The sequence below is a fragment of the Lacerta agilis genome, chromosome 10 (assembly GCF_009819535.1).
Source record: "Lacerta agilis isolate rLacAgi1 chromosome 10, rLacAgi1.pri, whole genome shotgun sequence".
Lineage (NCBI taxonomy): Eukaryota > Metazoa > Chordata > Lepidosauria > Squamata > Lacertidae > Lacerta > Lacerta agilis.
Genome location: NC_046321.1, coordinates 11,898,032 through 11,916,934, shown reverse-complemented (window position 1 = coordinate 11,916,934; position 18,903 = coordinate 11,898,032). Strand labels below are relative to the sequence as shown.

The 18,903-nt window shown below is 45.1% G+C and overlaps 1 protein-coding gene across 3 annotated transcripts in view; it reads left to right on the top strand.

Moving 5' to 3' along the window:
- BCAT1 (branched chain amino acid transaminase 1) overlaps nucleotides 1-18,903 on the top strand; it is a 61,171-nt gene that overhangs the window by 9,596 nt on the left and 32,672 nt on the right. For 2 of the 3 annotated variants that reach the window (XM_033161672.1, XM_033161674.1), the window contains exons 1-2: nucleotides 10,519-10,575; nucleotides 10,681-10,749. In XM_033161672.1, coding sequence (XP_033017563.1) covers nucleotides 10,534-10,575; nucleotides 10,681-10,749 — 111 coding nt within the window. In that variant the 5' untranslated portion in view covers nucleotides 10,519-10,533. Of the gene's footprint in view, nucleotides 1-10,518; nucleotides 10,576-10,680; nucleotides 10,750-18,903 lie in introns of those variants that run through there. The other variant, XM_033161673.1, reaches the window with a different exon arrangement.

The window sequence follows — 18,903 nt, the reverse complement described above, 5'->3', positions numbered from 1 at the left end:
TGCATAGGATTTATTGCCTTCTTAAAACACATTGGTGCACCACGATTCTAGGTTTGTTTATTTGAGAGACTGAAGTTAGCCCTGTCCTATTTCAAAACATGCTTGCTCTGTGAGCATTTTTAACAGGGGCCCTTTTAGTGCTAAGGCAGAGCAGGGAGTAGCTACCCAGTCAAACTTCCTGTTGGGTTATTGCAGACGTAAATACAGCCAATCCATTTCGTTTATGGCCTCCTCTCCCGCAGCAATAAAAATTTAACTCTTTTTGGAAGGCTCATTCTAGCAGAATAAACACAGCGGCCTGGTCCGCGAAGACAGACTCTCGGCACCTCTGCACAGCCATTCTTGTTTGACTTCACGCTCCATGGATTAGTGCGCTTGGCTGGCTGCATGAGCTGCCCAGCCTGGAATGATCATAAATCCGTCCCTCACCTGCCTCTGACAGGTGTATTGGAAACAATACTCAAGGGTACAAGACGTTTTTGCTGCCCTGGAATTTTAATGGTGGTAGGACTGTGCCTGCAACTTCGACTCTTTTATTATCTTTAAATATAAATCCAAATCTTTACGGAGGAAAGGTGGAGATCTGCCCTGATAGCTGCTCCGAACATTGCATTTGTTGTTATTGATGATCGTATCTTTCCTTCTAATAGCAAACTCAGCCGATTAAGTGACGACATGATTGTTGGCCAAACAGGCCAACCGATGGATAAGGGGTCATGTCAACATGCTCAGAGGCAGAAGTACACTGCAGAGGTAGTTCCTCCTTACCAGTTCTGGTGGAGTCATAAGAACGTAAGAAAGATCCACTGGATCAGGCCAGTTGCTCATCCAGTCTAGCATCCTGTTCACACAGCGGCCAACCAGATGGCTGTTGGAAGCCCAAAAGCAGCATCTGATCGCAAGAGGACTTTTCCCTCCTGTGACTCCCAGCAATTGGTACTGGGAAGCATTTCTGTCTCCAGCCGTGGATGCAGAGCATAGCTGTCATGGCTAGTAGCCTTTCTGCATTAATCTTGTTTCCTCCCTTCTCCCTTCCTCTCTCCAACCTCCTTACAGGTGAAACTCGAAAAATTAGAATATCTTGGAAAGGTTCATTTCTTCCAGTAATTCAACTTAAAAGGTGAAACTAATAGATGAGATCGACTCATGACATGCAAAGCGAGATACGTCAAGCCTTTATTTGTTATAATTGTGATGATTGTGGCGTACAGCTGATGAGAACCCCAAATTAACAATTTCAACTTTGGGGTTTTCATCAGCTGTGTGCCAGAATCATCACAATTATAACAAGCAAAGGCTTGACATATCTCGCTTTGCATGTCATGAGTCGATCTCATATATTAAACTCCAGTAGCTAATGAAAACAATTGCTTACATAAATGGACTTTTCCACGATATTCTAATTTTCGAGTTTCACCTGTATGTTCCTATGGGCTGTTGTTCCCATGTAACATTCAACAAGTGTGCTGTCTGTGTGCCTGAGCTTCACAAGTCAACAAGTGTGCATCCTTTCGCACAAACACTTGTGCATGTTTAGAGGCAGCTTACACCAGAGTTCAGTCTTAGTGTAAACAACAGACTCCTGGTCCTTATTGCCTTTTTGTTCCTTGTTCTCAATTGTTAAGAGAGGAGGAGCGTGTCTTGTTTGTCACTCAGTGGTACAAAGAGAGAATTATCTGCATATAGGAAGTGAGATTTATAGGTCAACAGGATGCAGCGAGCAGCTTTAATATAGTTGCTGTTTTTGCCCCTGTTGTCACACTGGCAAACAATGCAATTGTTAAACAAATGGATTAATGCCTGGTCTGACAGGCAGGTCAACAAAAGAGATACTTAGAGGCTCTGTTCTCCGGGTTCAGAAGAGTGGAAATGTCTCATTTGGCCACTTCTTTCCCTCTGCCACTGCCGCCACCACTTCCAAAGCAAGTGATGCTGATGTCAAAGGAGGACAACCAATGCACGAGTTTTCGGAAAACAGGCCCCATGACCCAAGTGTTAAGAGGTATATTTCAGCAGGAGAGACAGTCTTCGCCACACAGTGTTGGAATTCCAAGTAAAAACAGCAACTGCTTTGCATCTGTCCCTCTGTGCATCCGAGGCAACATCCCTGACCTAAGCTCCTGGGTCCTCCGAAAACCAGCAAGGACTCAGCGCAGGCTGGCCGCTCTGGATACTGCTTTATAGCAGGCAGTGGCCTGGGATTTGTGATCATCTGATTTCCAGGACCACAGGAATTCTGAGCCACTGGTTTGTGGCTTTTTAAACTCTGCCATAAAGCTGCTGTGTGAGGTCCCTTGAGGAGTCTGGTGTTAGAAACTCAGGTATTATAAGCTAAGCGCCAAATGGCTCCTTAAACCAAGATTGCAGTCGCCAAAACAGAACGTCTATCTGCCATTTTGGCTCGGTGCCGACACCGCATCCTTTCCAGTACTGGATTTATTTGCCCAGGCATTTTAAGAGTATGATATTTTTAAACTGGTTAAATTGCTTTATCCGTAACCGTTGGCTTGGTTTTCATAACTCATTTGCATTTTTGAATTCCCTTGTATACTGCCTTCCTTATTTTTGGATAAAGGGCATTCCCCCCCCCCAAAAAAAGTAAATTTTAAATAAAATAATATAAATTCTTGCACTAATTGCACACCTCCTTCAACTTGCAGATAACAAGCAACGTGCATATTGTCGCATGCCACCCCAATCTCCGAGCGGTGCGAGATTCCAGGGGTTCCAGGCTCTTGCCCAGGGTTCAGGTTCCTCAGAATGAGGGGGAGCAGTGGAGACTGTGGTGCATCTCTTTAGGATATATGGTTTATTTGCACATTTATACAACCTGAGCCTATGCTGGAGGGGCTGACAGCATTAACACCCCAGCATTCTCCCATAGCCCCAGCCTTGGATTCTAGCAGAAATCAAGCATAGCTCTCTCTCTCTGGCTTCTGCCTGCCTCAAGCCTAGCTCACCCACCCATCTCTCTGGCTTTTGTCTTCCTTAGTGCCAGCCAGGTGAGAGAAAGTGGACCAACCCATTTGCCCTCCAGCACAGAGCAGCTTCCTTCCTCAGACCAGTGGCCATGCTTAGACACTAGCCTGTCCAATTCGACAATGGAATCCCCCATTCGATTTTAACCCTTGCTGGGTCCAATGGATTTAAAGGGACTCAGGAACCTTACAGCCTAAAACGCCGCCCACCCGCCCCTAAAAAAATCCAACAACCCTCACAACAATATTAATTTCCTCTAAGGCAACACTTTCTTGGCTGACCTCGTCTGCTTAACTTAATTGCTATGCTGAATAACTGCTGAGACTGCTTGTAAAGATTTAGGACTTGCATAATTCTGTAATCCATTCTTGACGTTATTAATTAAATGGGCTGAGGTAGGGAGGAAGAGATGGAAGAAATTGTGACGTGGTTTTCCATAGGAACGTAGAATTGCAGAGTTGCAAGGGACCCCAGGGTCTAGCCTGCAATCTCAACACGCGGTCCCCCATCCGATTTGAAACCACACTGGCCCCTGTTTAGCTTTGCAAAGGCGCTCACAGTTTTATTGCTGCTCCACTAGGTTTCCAGCATCTAATAGCCATTGATAGTTCTCTCTCCTCTGTGAATTTGTCTAATCCTTTTTCAAAGCCATCTAGGTTGTTGGCCATCATTGCCTCCTGTGCGAGGGAGTTCTGTGTGGAGCCAGTGTGGTGTAAGAGCGGTAGACTCGTAATCTGAGGAACCGGGTTCGCGTCCCCGCTCCTCCACATGCAGCTGCTGGGTGACCTTGGGCTAGTCACACTTCTCTGAAGTCTCTCAGCCCCACTCACCTCACAGAGTGTTTGTTGTGGGGGAGGAAGGGAAAGGAGAATGTTAGCTGCTTTGAGACTCCTTCGGGTAGTGATAAAGCGGGATATCAAATCCAAACTCCTCCTCCTCCTCCTCCTCCTCCTCCTCTTCTTCTCTTCTCTGCATGAGGAAGGATTTTCTTTTATCTCCCTGAATCTTCCAAGCTTCCTTGAATGTCCTCAAATTCTGATATTATGAGAAAGGGAGACGAGCTTTTTTCTCTATCCACTTTCCCCATTCCATAAACGTCTATCATGTCGCCTTCTCCTCACCTTTTCTCTCAGCTTCAAAGCACCTTTGCTGTGTTTATTCAAGGTGGCATACCCAGTTCACTCCCTCCTCATTTCATCCTCACACCAACCCTGTGAGGTAGACGTTCGTTCCAGAGTGACATTTTTCCACCCAAGAGTCAAGCCCTGGGGTGAGGTGAGGGAGAAATGGACCTCTTGAATCAGCATCTCACAGCAAACACCATCAGTTCACTGCACAGTATGGGATTTCCCCCCCCCCGCCCCCGCCCCGAATATTTCTTTTTGCGCCCATTCAACGTCAAATGGAATTGTGGGGTGGGGTGGGGGTGGGAATAATTCATCTGTGTCTAGCTTTGCAGTAACCTGGATGTAGTCCTGGGCTTCTTCAGATCCCTCTTCAGAAAGGTCACTAGGAGTTGCAAGCCATTTCAGCTGGTGTTAAAAATAGAGTTGAGTGACTCAGCCTTTCAGCGACATCACTTTCTCTGCTTGATGAAATAGCAGCGGATTATTTATTTATTTAAAAGAAAAGGAAAAAAAAGAAAGAAACACAAACTCCCCAGTGGGTACCGTTATTGCTTTTCAAGTAACCTTCTTCATCGCTTCCTGGCTGAAGTAACACTATTAATTTTACTTCAATATATATATATATATATATATATATATATATATATATATATTTAAATGTCTCTGCTACAGCTTGCTGTTTGTAGTAATTTTTAAAGGATGTTGTATTGCAAATGGCAGCAGGAATGCTGCTTTGAAAATCTCCAGCTTTGAAGGCAACATTGCAAAAGCATTGTGATGGGAGCTCTACTTCCTTTTATTTTGCATTTTAATTAAATGTGCCATCCACACAATTAGCATTTGTTTGCGCAGGTGATGGACCTCTGGATTGCCTGTGGGCTGCTTGGCCTGTTTGGGGAGGAAATAGCTGGGCTGTGGCCATTGACCCAGGGGCTCTCATTTTGCTACCACAGATATATGAATCATAGACCCCCCAGGGTCCCCTAGTCCAGGGGTAGGCAACCTAATGCCCGGGGCCCGGATGCGGCCCAATTGCCTTCTAAACCAGACCCGCGGACGGTCTGGGAATCAGCGTGTTTTTACATGAGTAGAATGTGTCCTTTTATTTAAAATGCACCTCTGGGTTATTTGTGGGGCATAAATTCGTTCATTTCTCCCCCCCCCCAAAAAAAATAGCCCGGCCCCTCACAAGGTCTGAGGGACAGTGGACCAGCCCCCTGTTGAAAAAGGTTGCTGACCCTTGCAACCCCCTGCAATGCAGGTATCTCAACATGCAGTGCCCCATCCAATTTGAAACCATACCAGACCCTGCTTATCTTTGCAAAGGTGCTAGTGGTTTTATTGCTTCATCGCCAGGAGGTGGTGCCTTATACCCAGTCAGATTGTTTGTCTACCTATAGGAGGGTTCTCCAACATGGCACCCATCGGCTCACATGCACTCTCGGAGACATTCCCTGGTTCTGACAGGATGTTCTTTTCTGCTGCAATTAGGCTTCATGGCATTCTGTTGTAAAGGTAAAGAGACTCCTCACCGTTAGGTCCAGTTGCGGACGACTCTGGGGTTGTGGCGCTCATCTCGCATTAATAGCCAAGGGTGCAGGCGTACAGCTTCTGGGTCATGTGGCCAGCATGACTAATGCCGCTTCTGGCGAACCAGAGCAGCACACGGAAACGCCGTTTACCTTCCTGCCAGAGCGGTACCTATTTATCTACTTGCACTTTGACGTGCTTTCAAACTGCTAGGTTGGCAGGAGCAGGGACCGAGCAACGGAAGCTCACCCCATCGCGGGGATTCAAACTGCCAACCTTCTGATCGACAAGCCTTAGGCTCTGTGGTTTAACCCACAGTGCCACCCGCGTCATGGCATGCTTCATGACATTCTGTTGTAGCCAATAGAATATATTGTAGTGTGTGCTTGTTTGCAGTGCATGTGTGTGGTGCCCACAACAATTTCTCTGGTTTGCAGGGGGGGGGGTTCATTGGCCCAGGAAGGTTGGCAAGCTCTGGTTTACACCAGTTTTGTCTATTCTAGCTAGCAGTGGTGATCTAGGTTCACAAGGAGAGGAACTGCCCATGGTCTGAGCCTTCTAGCTTTAGAAGCAATGGATGGAAGTTGGAAAGTTCTCTGTTGCAAGAAGGAGGAGGAGGAGGAGGAGGAGGAGGAGAAGAAGAAGAAGAAGAAGAAGAAGAAGAAGAAGAAGAAGAAGAATGTAAGGTTTTCAGTGGCTGCTCATGAGTAACCAGGTTGACGCAGAAACTCCTGAAACTAAGTTTCTTTATTGTGCAAATATATACAGTGCAGCTAAGAGAAAAACGTCCAGCTCATCCTTTGGCAGAGTCCAAGAATGACCTCTTCCGGTTCTTTGCCCAGCATAAAAGGCGCGGGATGCGGAACCCCCGCCTACCCCCTCTGCGTCTCTCCCCTCTGCGCAAATGGGGAGACAGAAGGGGTGCTTCTCCTCCAGCATCTGCTTGGTCCGAGGGCTCTCTTCCCCTGTCAGAGCCCTGACTCCTATTTCCTGCTCCCATCTCCCCCTCCCCACTAGAGGGATCACTGCTTCCCCCATTGGATGAAGATGAATTGCTCAGCATCTGAGACGGGGGCTCGCGATACCGTTAAAGCCCTGGCAACTCCTTGCCTTCCAGCGAGGGCAGTCCTCTGACAAAGAAGAAGAAATTTATTTATACCCCATCCATCTGGCTGGGTTTCCCCAGCCACTCTGTGCAGCTTCCAACAGAATATTAAAACACGATAAAACATCAAACGTTAAAAACTTCCCTGAACAGGGCTGCCTTCAGATGTCTTCTAAAAGTCAGATAGTTGTTTATTTCTTTGACACCTGACGGGAGGGCATTCCACAGGGTGGGCGCCACTACCAAGAAGGCCCTCTGTCTGGTTCCCTGTAACCTCACTTCTCGCAGGGAGGGAACCGCCAGAAGGCCCTCGGCGCTGGACCTCAGTGTCTGGGCTGAACGATGGCAGTGGAGAAGCTCGTTCAGGTATACTGGGCCTTTGAGGCTGTTTAGGGCTTTAAAGGTCAGCACCAAAACTTTGAATTGTGCTCAGAAACGTACTGGGAGCCAATGTAGGTCCCACAACTGATCCCTTTGCAAACATCCGTTGTCCTAGTTAATAAGAACGTTGTGGTTGATGGAGCAGGATGGTCAGACTGGACTGTTCCTATTGTTCTGAAGACGATCACTCGCACCATTGCAGATGAGCTTTGAAAGACCAGTGTCCAACTCACACTTGCATGATGGGGCACTTTCTGCCATGCTGTCTGGCAAAGGTCTTTCCCCAGAAACGTAGGCTGAAACAAGCCTGGCCAGCTTTAAACCACCCTAAATATCTTTGCAGAAGCTTACGAAAAGCTTGGCCTGTCGCTCAACATCCAAAAAGAAAAACTGATGAACTATGTGGAAATGGCAAAACTAACAAATACTGTAAATTGTGTGAAAAGGACAATTGGGACTTTAAGGAAGAATGGGAACTTTTTACAAACTATTTGAAAAAACAACAAAGAGACTTAGAATCACTGGCAGGATTTGAATAAACATACACAAATTTTATTAGTGGAACATGAATTTGAACAACAGGAAAATAATATTTACAATTGTATAACATGCAGAAACAATATGAATTAACAAAACAGTTAAGGGAGCTGGGGGAAGTCCTGGAGGGGGGAGGGGGGAAATGTAATTGGTTGTATTGTTGATAATTTGTATGGATTTTAAATTTTCTTAATAATTTTTTTACAAAAAAAATAAATCCAAAAAACCAAAGTGCTGCACCAACAAGTACAAAATAACCCCTCTGCAGCGCCACAAATCCAACTCAATGGTGTAACGTTGGAAAATGTTGATCACTTCTCCTACCTAGGCAGTTTTCTTTCCACAAGGGTCAACATTGATGCCGAAATCCAGCATTGCCTGAGCTCTGCAAGTGTGGCTTTCTCCCGATGGAAGTGCAGAGTGTTTGAGGACTGGGACATTCACAGGGAAACCAAAATGCTTGTTTACAAAGCTATTGTACTACCAACCTTACTGTATGCTCGTGAAACATGGACCACTTACAAACGCCATCTCCAACTTCTCAAAAGATTCCATCAACTGTGTCTCCGAAAATCTTACACATCACTTGGGAAGACAGGCGAACTAATATCAGTGTACTGGATGAAGCAAAGATCACTGGTGTCGAAGCAATGATTCTTCAACATCAACTTCGTTGGACTGGTCATGTTGTGCAGATGCTAGATTATCATCTTCCGAAGCAACTACTCTATTCCGAACTTAAAAATGGAAAGCGTAGTGCTGGTGGTCAACAAAAGAGGTTTAAAGACTGTCTCAAGGCAAATCTTAAAAAATGTAGTATAAACACCAACAACTGGGAAACACCGGCCTGCGAGTGTGCCAGTTGGAGAACAGCGTTTACCAAAGGTGTCATGGACTTTGAAGACACTCGAACTCAGAACGCAAGGGAGAAACGTGCTAAGAGGAAGGCACGCTTGGCAAATCCACACCGTGATCAACTCCCACCCGGAAACCAATGTCCCCACTGTGGAAGGATGTGTGGATCCAGAATTGGCCTCCACAGTCACTTACGGACTCCTTGTTAAAAGAGTGTTTATGGAAGACAACCTTACTCGGTTACGAGTGAGCGCCAAAGAAGAAGATACAGCACACCAACCATATTTAAGACTCCCGGGTGAAGCTTTTTCTTTTTTGCTTTCTGCACAAACAGGGAGGGGGTGGGGGGTGGGATTGCCAGGCACACCCTGATTCTGCCTTTCCTTTGGGGCTTAAAGAGGGGTAAGAGCTGTATTATCTGTTGCATTGCAGAGGACTCTGCTTGCAGGCATTTTGCCAACCTGCCTAATCTCCTGCTGCATTTGAAAGGTTGGTTGTCACCCAGGAATGGCGTAGATAGAATATCAAAGGAAGATTGATGGACTGCTGGATCCCTCAAGAGACTCAGGTTGCTGAGTTGCTCACCTCTGAATCATCCTGACCTCGAGTTGACCTGAAAGGCAATATGCAAATCGTGACAATCCTGTTAGTGCTAGTAAATTCACACAGGATTTTAGTAATGCATGCAGAGACTAGGCCAGTTCTATTAACAGAGTTACATTCACTCCATCCTTAGGAAAAGAAAGAGAGAATTGCTAAATCACTGGTTTTCTTGCAGGTAGGAATGGGTAAACCTGACCATTTTGTTTTCTCTTGGTTTCTCATTTTCCCAGTGTTGTGTATTAATTCAATGGTTTTTATATCTGTATTACTATTGTCTGTATTCGCATTAGGGTGAAGTAACTGCCTTCCTGTTCCAGAAGGAACAGCTACTATTGGTTCAGTTAAGCTGCTGTGTTTAGATCCTCAGTCTTATTGGTTCCCACCAAAAGGCAGCTTTGCGATTGCTTGAGATTGTTCCCTCCAAAATGTATCCTTTCTAGCCAGTCTTCTGTCCCTATAAATGTAGCTTCCCTCTCCTCAGTCTCCAGTCTTGTTTGCCTGAATAAAGAGTGTTACATGAAGAAGCTGTCTCCTGCCTGATATGTCAGAAAGCTGAAATCACTTACTAAAATCACTAACCCCATGCTACAACACCCAGTCTTACCTTCAGTTCTCCAGATTTACACATCCGTTTGCGATTCATTCATTCATTTATTTTTGCCGTATATTTTTTTATTAGTTTTTTCAAACATTTTCATGATCTTTGAATCAGATAGTTACATTATTACATGAATTGACTTCCCACCCCCATTTACTCGAAACATTTTCTATGACATTATATCTTTATCTATTACACCAAGTTTTTTTTCTATTGCAGTTATGTTATCCTTCTTCTTCTGCCGCTTTGATCTCAAATCCTGCCCTTGATTTCATATGACTGTAATGTTTGTTTGTTTTTTAAAGAGTCCATGGAGGGCCTCCGTTCTTCATCGTTTGGATCTCTTAATTTCGCTGTCAGCTTTGCCATTTCTGTCCAGTTCAATCTCCTCCCCATTAATATATGCGTTCTTTTGCAAACTTTACCCTAGATTATGTGTACGTTACTTCCCTGCAGAGCTGCATTGCAGAATTGCACAAGTGTGAATTTCAGAGGCAAGCGCTGTGTTTTAAATCTGCAGATTGCTTTGGGAAGTGTGGAATAGGTCGGTTCTCCTTTAAATGCGAGCTGAGTCAAATGTCTTTCTTGCCGGGGCGGGGTCATTAAAAAAAATGTCAATAAATAAATAAATAAATGTATGTTTTGATGATTGATTGAACAGATAGAATTGCAGGCTGCTGCCAAGTCCTAGTTCAGGTTTTAATTTTGAAACAATTGTGCTGTTGTTCCTCGGGGTCTCAGGGTCCCTAGCACTGGGCACAAAGTAGGATTTAGCCAATCCTCTTGTGAGCCAGAAAGATTCGAAGGCACAGAACAAGATGTCTTGTACGCTGGCAAGCTGCAAAAACTGTAGCCCTCAGGTAGTCTTGCCCCAAGCGGTAATTGACTTCGTTTCCCCATTTTTTGAGTCCCTAGACCATATGCTTAAATTCTTCAAAACCATGTTGTCTTTTTGTTTCTTGCAGGGTTGTCAAAATGACTGCGCCACTGGGTGTATGGAGGCAGCCACAAAGCATGCGATCGAATCTTTCAAGGTATGTCGTTTGCTGAAGCAGGAGTGCCTGTGGCAGTTCTCTGCTCTGTGCAAAGCATTGTCCTTAAGATGCACGCAGATGGAGTCAGTCTGTAGCGTTGTGGACATGTGTGAACATGGCAGTCTTGGTGGGGGTGACGTGAAGGCTGCATCTCCGGGAGAAATTAAACTTCAGAGCTTTCAGGGGTGAGGAAAACAGCTTCAGTTCTTCCCTCAGGATCCTGACAGATTGTTGTGGGGCTGGTGAGCGAAAACTTGGAAGCAGGTACTGTATACAGTGGTACCTTGTTTCTCAAACGCCTTGGTACTCAAACAACTTGGAACCCAAACACTGCAAACCCGGAAGTAAGTGTTCCGGTTTGCGAACTTTTTTCGGAAGTCGAAACGTGCTCTGTTTTGAGTGTTACGCTTCCGTTTTGAGTTCCTCACTTCCGTTTTGAGTGTTACGCTGAGTTCTGTCTGTTTTTGCTATTTGTTTTGCGTTTTTGTGCCTTTTTTGTGTGACTGTGTGGAACCCAGTTCAGTTACTGATTGATTGATTGTATGACTGGCAGTACATTGTTTATTGCTTTCATTTTATGGATCAGTGGTCTCGTTAGATAGTAAAATTCATGTTAAATTACTGTTTTAGGGGTTGTTTTTAAAAGTCTGGAATGGATTAATCCATTTTGCATTACTTTCTGTGGGAAAGGGTGCCTTGGTTTTGGAACGTTTTGGTTTCGGAGCGGACTTCCGCAACGGATTAAGTTTGAGAACCAAGGTACCGCTATATTGGAGTATCCTGGAAGGGGACGTGGAACCTTAAAACAGGAGTCCTGAACAGGCCCCACTGCACTTTATTATCCTGTTGGAGTTGAGCTGTGTCTTTGTATCCTTCCAGGCTGTGATGTGTATGGTTTTGATTTTTGATCTCCGTTTGGCAAATTTTGTTTTGCTTTCAGCCTTTTAATGATCGCCTCATCTTAAGCCGGCAGCCAGCTCACGTTCCAGATGTAAATTTCAATCGACAGATGGGTCATCTCAGTCATAATTAATAACAGCCTGAAAAGTAATTTTTAAAAGGGAGGTTTTGCTGACCTTATGCCCTAAAGACTGACCCTCAGGACTATTATGTGGTGTTTGGGCACGATTTTGGTTCCTCCGCTCTATGTCACTCATCTCCCGGTTAGGTCCCTCGAAACTTATTGGTCTCCCAGTGTGAAAAGCAGCCTTTTCCGGGCACCGGAGGTTAAACCCCTGTTCTCTCTGTTTTCCAAGAGAGAATGTGATAGCCAGGATTTATGGCCTGGCTATCATTAAGCACCACATAATTATCTCTGACAACAGACCGTCGACAAGAGGCATCGAGTCCGCCATCCTCCTCAAAACTCAATTTAATTTTAAGTACAAAATAGAGAAGGAGCTCCCAGATGGTGACTTTACTTGCAAATGCATTATTGAGATATCGCAAACAGGTTGTTAGCACCAGGGCTTTTTCAGTTTTGCCTTTCTGCTTATTTCCTCCACCTCCTGCCCTGGTGAAAGGGTAAATCTGGATTAAATGGGGAGGAAATGCAGACTGGTATTCTCACAATAATGACATAGTGTGGATGCTACAAAAAAATCTGACATGCGCGAGGAGCACCCCATCCCATAATAAACTTTAGTCTGGAAGTACCCAGCATCCCAAATTCAAAAACTAGCTGGATATTTTTTTTAAAAAAGGCCTTCATCAAATGTCTGAAAGTGGACAGTCTCTGACTACAGTCTGAATATGGCTCATGTTAGCATCTGCTTTGTAATATTTGCAGTGAACCTTGTCTAAACCTTGCAGATTTTATCTACACTCTCGCTTACTGTGGATTTTTAAAAAGCTTTGGTGACTCTGTTTCAACCTTTAAATTGTTTCTCTGAAGGCATTGATTGTAATTTTGTCGTAAAGAGGCTTGGGGAGCCTGTGTGGCTGTTGAATGGTCTAAACGTGTAAGAAAGGAATAAAATCCTGCCATAATTGGGAGTATCTTTATGGCAGGAATACTACTGTGAAGAAGGCTGTGTGTTTTTCAGAGTGCCTTGGGTGGGAAAGGAAAATTACCCTGGCACAAGTTAATATGTTCTTACGAAAGCTCGCTCTACAAACCATGAATGAGCTGGTTTTCGCAGACACACGAGAGATATGAACAGGCAGTTTGTTTTTTTCCACAGTAATCTCCCTTCCTGTTGTCTTGATGGGCACTGTGTTTCTGCTGAAACTGCTTACGTTTTCTTGGAATCGGACTTGATATGGATCCAAGGTCGCTGCGCGCGTCTGTGTGTGGTCTGTTTCCTATTAGATTCGTCCAGAAACAAACATGAAATGGGAAAAATGGAATCAGATTAAAGTAGCACAGAGGACTCTTAATCAGTATTGCCAGGGGGTTTGGGGTAGAGAGACAAGGGTTGCATAGCCTTCTGGGGACCGCAGACCAGAGGTGGGCGGGGTCAAAGGCAAAAGTAGGTGGAGCAACAGATGCAAATGTTACCTTTCTCCAGTAGGCTAGTGTCTACACACAATCACACACCCATTTCTGTCCCCCATCCAAATATGGAAGAGGCGTTATTGGAAATCCAGGACACATTCCAGGCAAAAGCAGTTGAGTGTCATGCAGTGCCAGTGAAGGTCTAAGGGCCACACAGAGAGACCTGGAGGGCCAAATCCGGCCTCTGGACCCAAAGTTCCCCATCCCTGTGGTATTGTGCCTATGCTACAATCATAGAATTGCAACATTGGAAGGGACCATGAGGGTCATCTCGTCCAACCCCCCCTGCAATGCGGGTATCTTTCGACCAGCATGGGGCTCAAACCACAACCCTGAGGTGAAGAGTCTCGTGTTCTTTACCTGTTTTATTCATTTATTGTACCTTGGATCCAAAGATCCAAACCATAATTGAGGGTTAGTGATTTCCCTCTGCATCTCCCCCCCCAAAAAACACCCATATGCGGAGGGTACTCTGGAACCATTTAAAGGAGTGTAGTGTATGGAGGAAGGTGGCATTTATTTGCATTAAAGTCTGTGTTTAGGTGGAGTATAGATAGTTTCATTTATCCCTACTGAGTCTGTGAAGTTCAGAATTGGCATTCTGAAATGCTGTACAGCAGGGATGTCCAACAGGTCAATCGTGATCTACTGTTAGATCCCCGGGAGGTTTTGGTAGATCGCAGTTGATCGCTGGGTCCCTTTCCATTGTTAAATTAGAATCCTGCCCCGCCCCCTTGGCCCACCCTCCACAATGGAAGGCGGAGTATACTGATCTGTTGGTGAGTGGCTGTTCCCCTTCCTCCCTAAAAAAAAAAATAGCTCAACAACTTTGCCTTTAACTCACAAAAAACAGGGCTTTCCACCTTCCTAAAACAAGCTCAACAACTTTGACCTGAACCCCCCAAAAGGCAGTAGATCACTGCCAGTTTTTAATTCTGTGAGTAGATCTCTTGGGAGTTGGCCACCCCTGTTCTACAGGAGCCAGAATCCCTGTTTCTCTGCTGGACATGGAATCATAGAATTGTAGAGTTGGAAGGGTAATCTCAAGAGTAATCTAGTCCTCCAATGAAGGAGAGTGAACCACCTTCCAAGGTAGTCCCTTCCACTTTTGAGCAGCTCTTACCACCAGAAAGTTCTTCTTAAGTTTTAGTCTCTTTCAACCCCGCAGTTCCATGATTCTATCGAGATGGAATCTCCTTCCTTGTAATTGGAATCGGATATTTCAGTTCCTACCCTCTGGAGCAGCAGAAAGCAAGCTTGCTCCATCTTCAGACTCCTTAGATATTTGGAGATATCCATCATACCGCTGCCCAGTCCTATCTTCTTCATGCTCAACATATCCGATTCCTTCAACTGTTCCTCAAAAGCCCCATCTCTCTGTCTTCCATCTGCCTGGATGAAAGGGAGCTGGAGGGTGAGGGGAGGTGGAGGGAGAGAGATAAGCATGCCAATAGATGGAGCAGATGGCCCTGCAGGAACAAGCCCTAAAAAGAAAAGAAAAAAGCCAGGTCACACTAAAGTCTTAGCAGTGAGCACTGCCATGCCTTATGGTTCTGTTACTTGGTCGGAGCGCAGACTCCGGCTACAGACGTGTTTTGGCTCATCGCACAGCGCCTGCCTTCGAGAGCTTGTCGTTCCAAGCGATGTCGCAGCAGAAAGATTCCTCGCAGCTTAGAGCCAAGTCTGGGAATGACTGTTGATCTCTTCCCCCAAACACTCCACCACTCGCCAATCCCCTACTAAGCTCTGAAAACGTATCTGCGGTTAAAAATACAGAACAACGATTGCATGCTTCCTATAATTTCATGTTATTTATTTTTGCTTAAGGCGCACGGTCATTTGGGGGGAACGCATCCTGATTGTCGGGGACTTGCAGGGCTGCGATGAGTGTGCAGCAGAGGCAGGAAGGGGGCAGAGGCAGATTGAGGGGAAACGGTCAGCGATCTATGGGGTTTTGTGCCACCTGCGAAGCAGGAGCCAGGAATGGACAAAAAGGAAGAGACGGAGCAGTTGGAGACAAGAGGTGCAGGATGCGTCACAAGTGGAGGAGGACTCTGTTGCCCTCCATCCCCTCCCCCCTGTGGGACCAGGAGGGGCTTGAAGAAGCAGGAACAGCAGGGTGGCTTTGATTTAAACCAAATCGATTTAAATCACGATTTAAATCACTGGTCAGTATGACTTCATTTAAATCTCAACCCCCCCCCCAAAAGAAAGACTCATTCTTGCTAGTATAATATTAATATTTACAACCAGATGAAGGTTTCATTTTCGGAATAAAAAATTTTCAAAGTAGTTTTTACAGTTATATCAAAAATTACTGATTTGGTTATACTATTAGAAATACATTGATAGATAATTATGACATTGTTGTGAGGTTAACTGTTTATATTTGGACAACTTTTCTGCTGTACTTTATTGGAAGGAGAAAAACAATCATTTCCTTAATAACAATTTAAACAATTTACTTAACTGAAACAATAACATTATAGCATATGTATCCATGTTTGTTGACTGATGTGGTTCAACGGTTTTTAAAAAAACAACAACACACACACCTTAGACTGAGTTTTAGGACACATGAAAAACTTAAAACAGATCCTTATTTCCTGATGAATAGCCTTTGGACTATAATGTAACTAAAATAGAAAACTATCTTTCGATGGCCAGTACCGAGTAAGAAAATGGTTACAGTTCCGGATTAAATAGAAAACCACAAATTATAGCCTCCGCAGCTGTTTGTGGTCACCCTCACAATGTACTTCAGTTTTGCTGCACCTGCTGCTCATGTTACCAAATGACTAAACATCAGGCAAATGTTTTGTGCTCATGCCATTTATTTTCTTCCTTTATTAGCGCATGCGGGCTGCTGGGACAGTACTGTGTACACGTGGGGCTACATTCAGCTTAGCTTTCACTCAAGAGTAGACCCACTGAAATTAACATGTCTTAGTTAGCCGTGTGCATTGGTTTTAGCGTAGGACTGTTCTGAGTAAACATTAGTGGAATGCAACCCGCAGAATTTTATGCTGGGCACAGAAATTCGACATACCCAGGGTATGTAAACCCCAGATCGCAGTATCCAGTGCACTTATTTAGTTTGCACAAGGATTTCCAGTTGTGCAATGGAACTCCTCGCCCCTGTCCCTGTACGTACCCAGTGCCCTCCCAAAACTGCCCCCAGGGGAACAACCCCCAGAATAGATTTAAGACAGAGCACAGGGGCAGAAAAAGTGCATTGAACACCTCCCACTGAAATTAATTGGCCCAAGTTGGTCATGTCCATTATTTTCAATGGGTCTGAGGGCTCATCCATTCTTCCCCAGAGAGCCAGTGTGGTGTAGTGGTTAAGAGCGGTAGACTCGTAATCTGGGGAACCGGGTTCGCGTCCCTGCTCCTCCACATGCAGCTGCTGGGTGACCTTGGGCTAGTCACACTTCTTTGAAGTCTCTCAGCCCCACTCACCTCACAGAGGGTTTGTTGTGGGGGAGGAAGGGAAAGGAGAATGTTAGCCACTTTGAGACTCCTTCGGGTAGTGAAAAGCGGGATATCAAATCCAAACTCTTCTTCTTCTTCTTCTTCTTCTTCTTCTTCTTCTTCTTCTTCTTCTTCTTCTTCTTCTTCTTCTTCCCGTTCTTCCACATTTCTAGGCACAGATCTGGGCTTCCCAGGTCTATCTCCGAGCACTTTTCCTCTCCCTCCATCCCCCCACTTTCCCCGTGGAAACCAACTCTTTACCACTGAATCAGAGCAATCTGTTGAAAATCTGAATTGCTGTTTGCTCCAATTCAGCAGTAAAGATCGGAAGGAAACCAATCTTTGGGGAAAGTGTATTTCCGAGGTTTGGTGGCTCGTAACACCTCATTGGTTCTCTAAGCACTCATGCTCATTGGCTCCATTCAAATGAAGGAAAGCTACTGCAAATCAACCTAAGCAAGTTGTGCTTCCTTTTTCTGGTTATTTGGCTATAAGTTTTGACAGAATGCAGATAATTGAACAAACTTTGTTGCATTACATTCTTCATTAAATTATGTTTCCATTGATATATAATTTTACAGTATTACTTAAAAAAAAGTGTCATGGGCCATCAAACCTTAGAAACACACTTTTCCCAAAAGGTTTCCACAATTCTGTCTATTAGTGTAAACAACAACAACAACAACAACACTTGGGCACAGACCTGGAAAGTGCAGTTCTGTGCTTAGAAAGCACAAAGCAAAAGGTAAGTCAGTATGCCTACCGCTGACTTCCACCCCATGTTTTTAAGTAGCTCTCCACAACTTAAGACAGCAGCTTCTCCCCAGCAAATCTAGAAATGCTGGGGATTGAACCTGGAACCCTCTGCGTGCAGGGCAGATTCTCTGCCGCTGAGCTACTGCCTTTCCCCAGTCCACCCCGCCCCCTGCAGATTAGATACACAGGCACCAACAAACTAAAATAGCTGTTGCATATGTACTTATTGTCCCATCGCGTTTGCTTTCTGAACCTCCCAAGTTGCCACCTGCTGAGGCTCCCCACAAAGACCAGGCTCCCCACATGGTGGCACTAAATGCCAGCACGATCACACAGCCGCTTTTGTCCTTTTGCAGCCACTGCCGGTTCTGTAAGGACAGCATTTCATGCAGTGTTTTCCCCGCCTGCCTACACAGAAGACTCCGGTGCCAATTTTACATTCTTAACAAGTCAGCGTTAACGTTTCCTCAACGCAGATGTTTGGCATCGAGGAAATGAACCTGCGGGTTTTCACCCTATTCTCTTGTGGGGGTTTTTGGTGCACGTGTCTTGGTGCAGGATGAATGTTAATTCTTTTTTCCCCCCAGCTTGCAGTCCTGCGCTTACTTAGGGCAGCGTGTGCCAAGTGATTGCAGTGGCGTTATCTTGTTTTCCAAAAATCAAAATCCCTGGTAGTAGTAGTAGTAGTATTAGTAATAATAATAATAATAATAATAATAATAATAATAATAATAATAATAATATACTATTTATACCCCGCCCATCTGGCTGAGTTTCCCCAGCCACTCTGGTCGGCTCCCAGTCGAGTGTTAAAAACAATACAGCATTAAACATTAAACACTTCCCTAAACAGGGCTGCCTTCAGATGTCTTTTGAAAATAGGATAGCTGCTTATTTCCTTGACATCTGATGGGAGGGCGTTCCACAGGGCGGGCGCCACTACCAAGAAGGCCCTCTGCCTGGTTCCCTGTAACCTCACTTCTCGCAATGAGCAAACCGCCAGAAGGCCCTCGGCACTGGATCTCAATGTCTGGGCTGAACGATGGGGGTGGAGATGCTCCTTCAGTTATACAGGACTGAGGCCGTTTAGGGCTTTAATGGTCAGCACCAACACTGGTTGAAAGGACCGGTGTCAGCGCTTAATATCCTTGGCCAATGGACAGGGTCCACATGCCCTGGCAGAATCCGCCAGCATTGCTTGGATGGCTTCCCAGGGCGAGTGGCTGTGAACTCCTGTTTTAAATTGCTATGAGTGATCGCCAAAGAAGAAGAATTTTTGTACAAGCAGATCTGTCTAAATGCTAAATGAACAGGCCGTGTGGGCAAGCCCCCAAACCATAACACACTTAGTTTCTTGCGGTGCCATCTTTGAAATCTAGTCTCGGTGTCAGGGATTTGCCTTCTCCTTGAGAGGAGAGCCCGGGGGG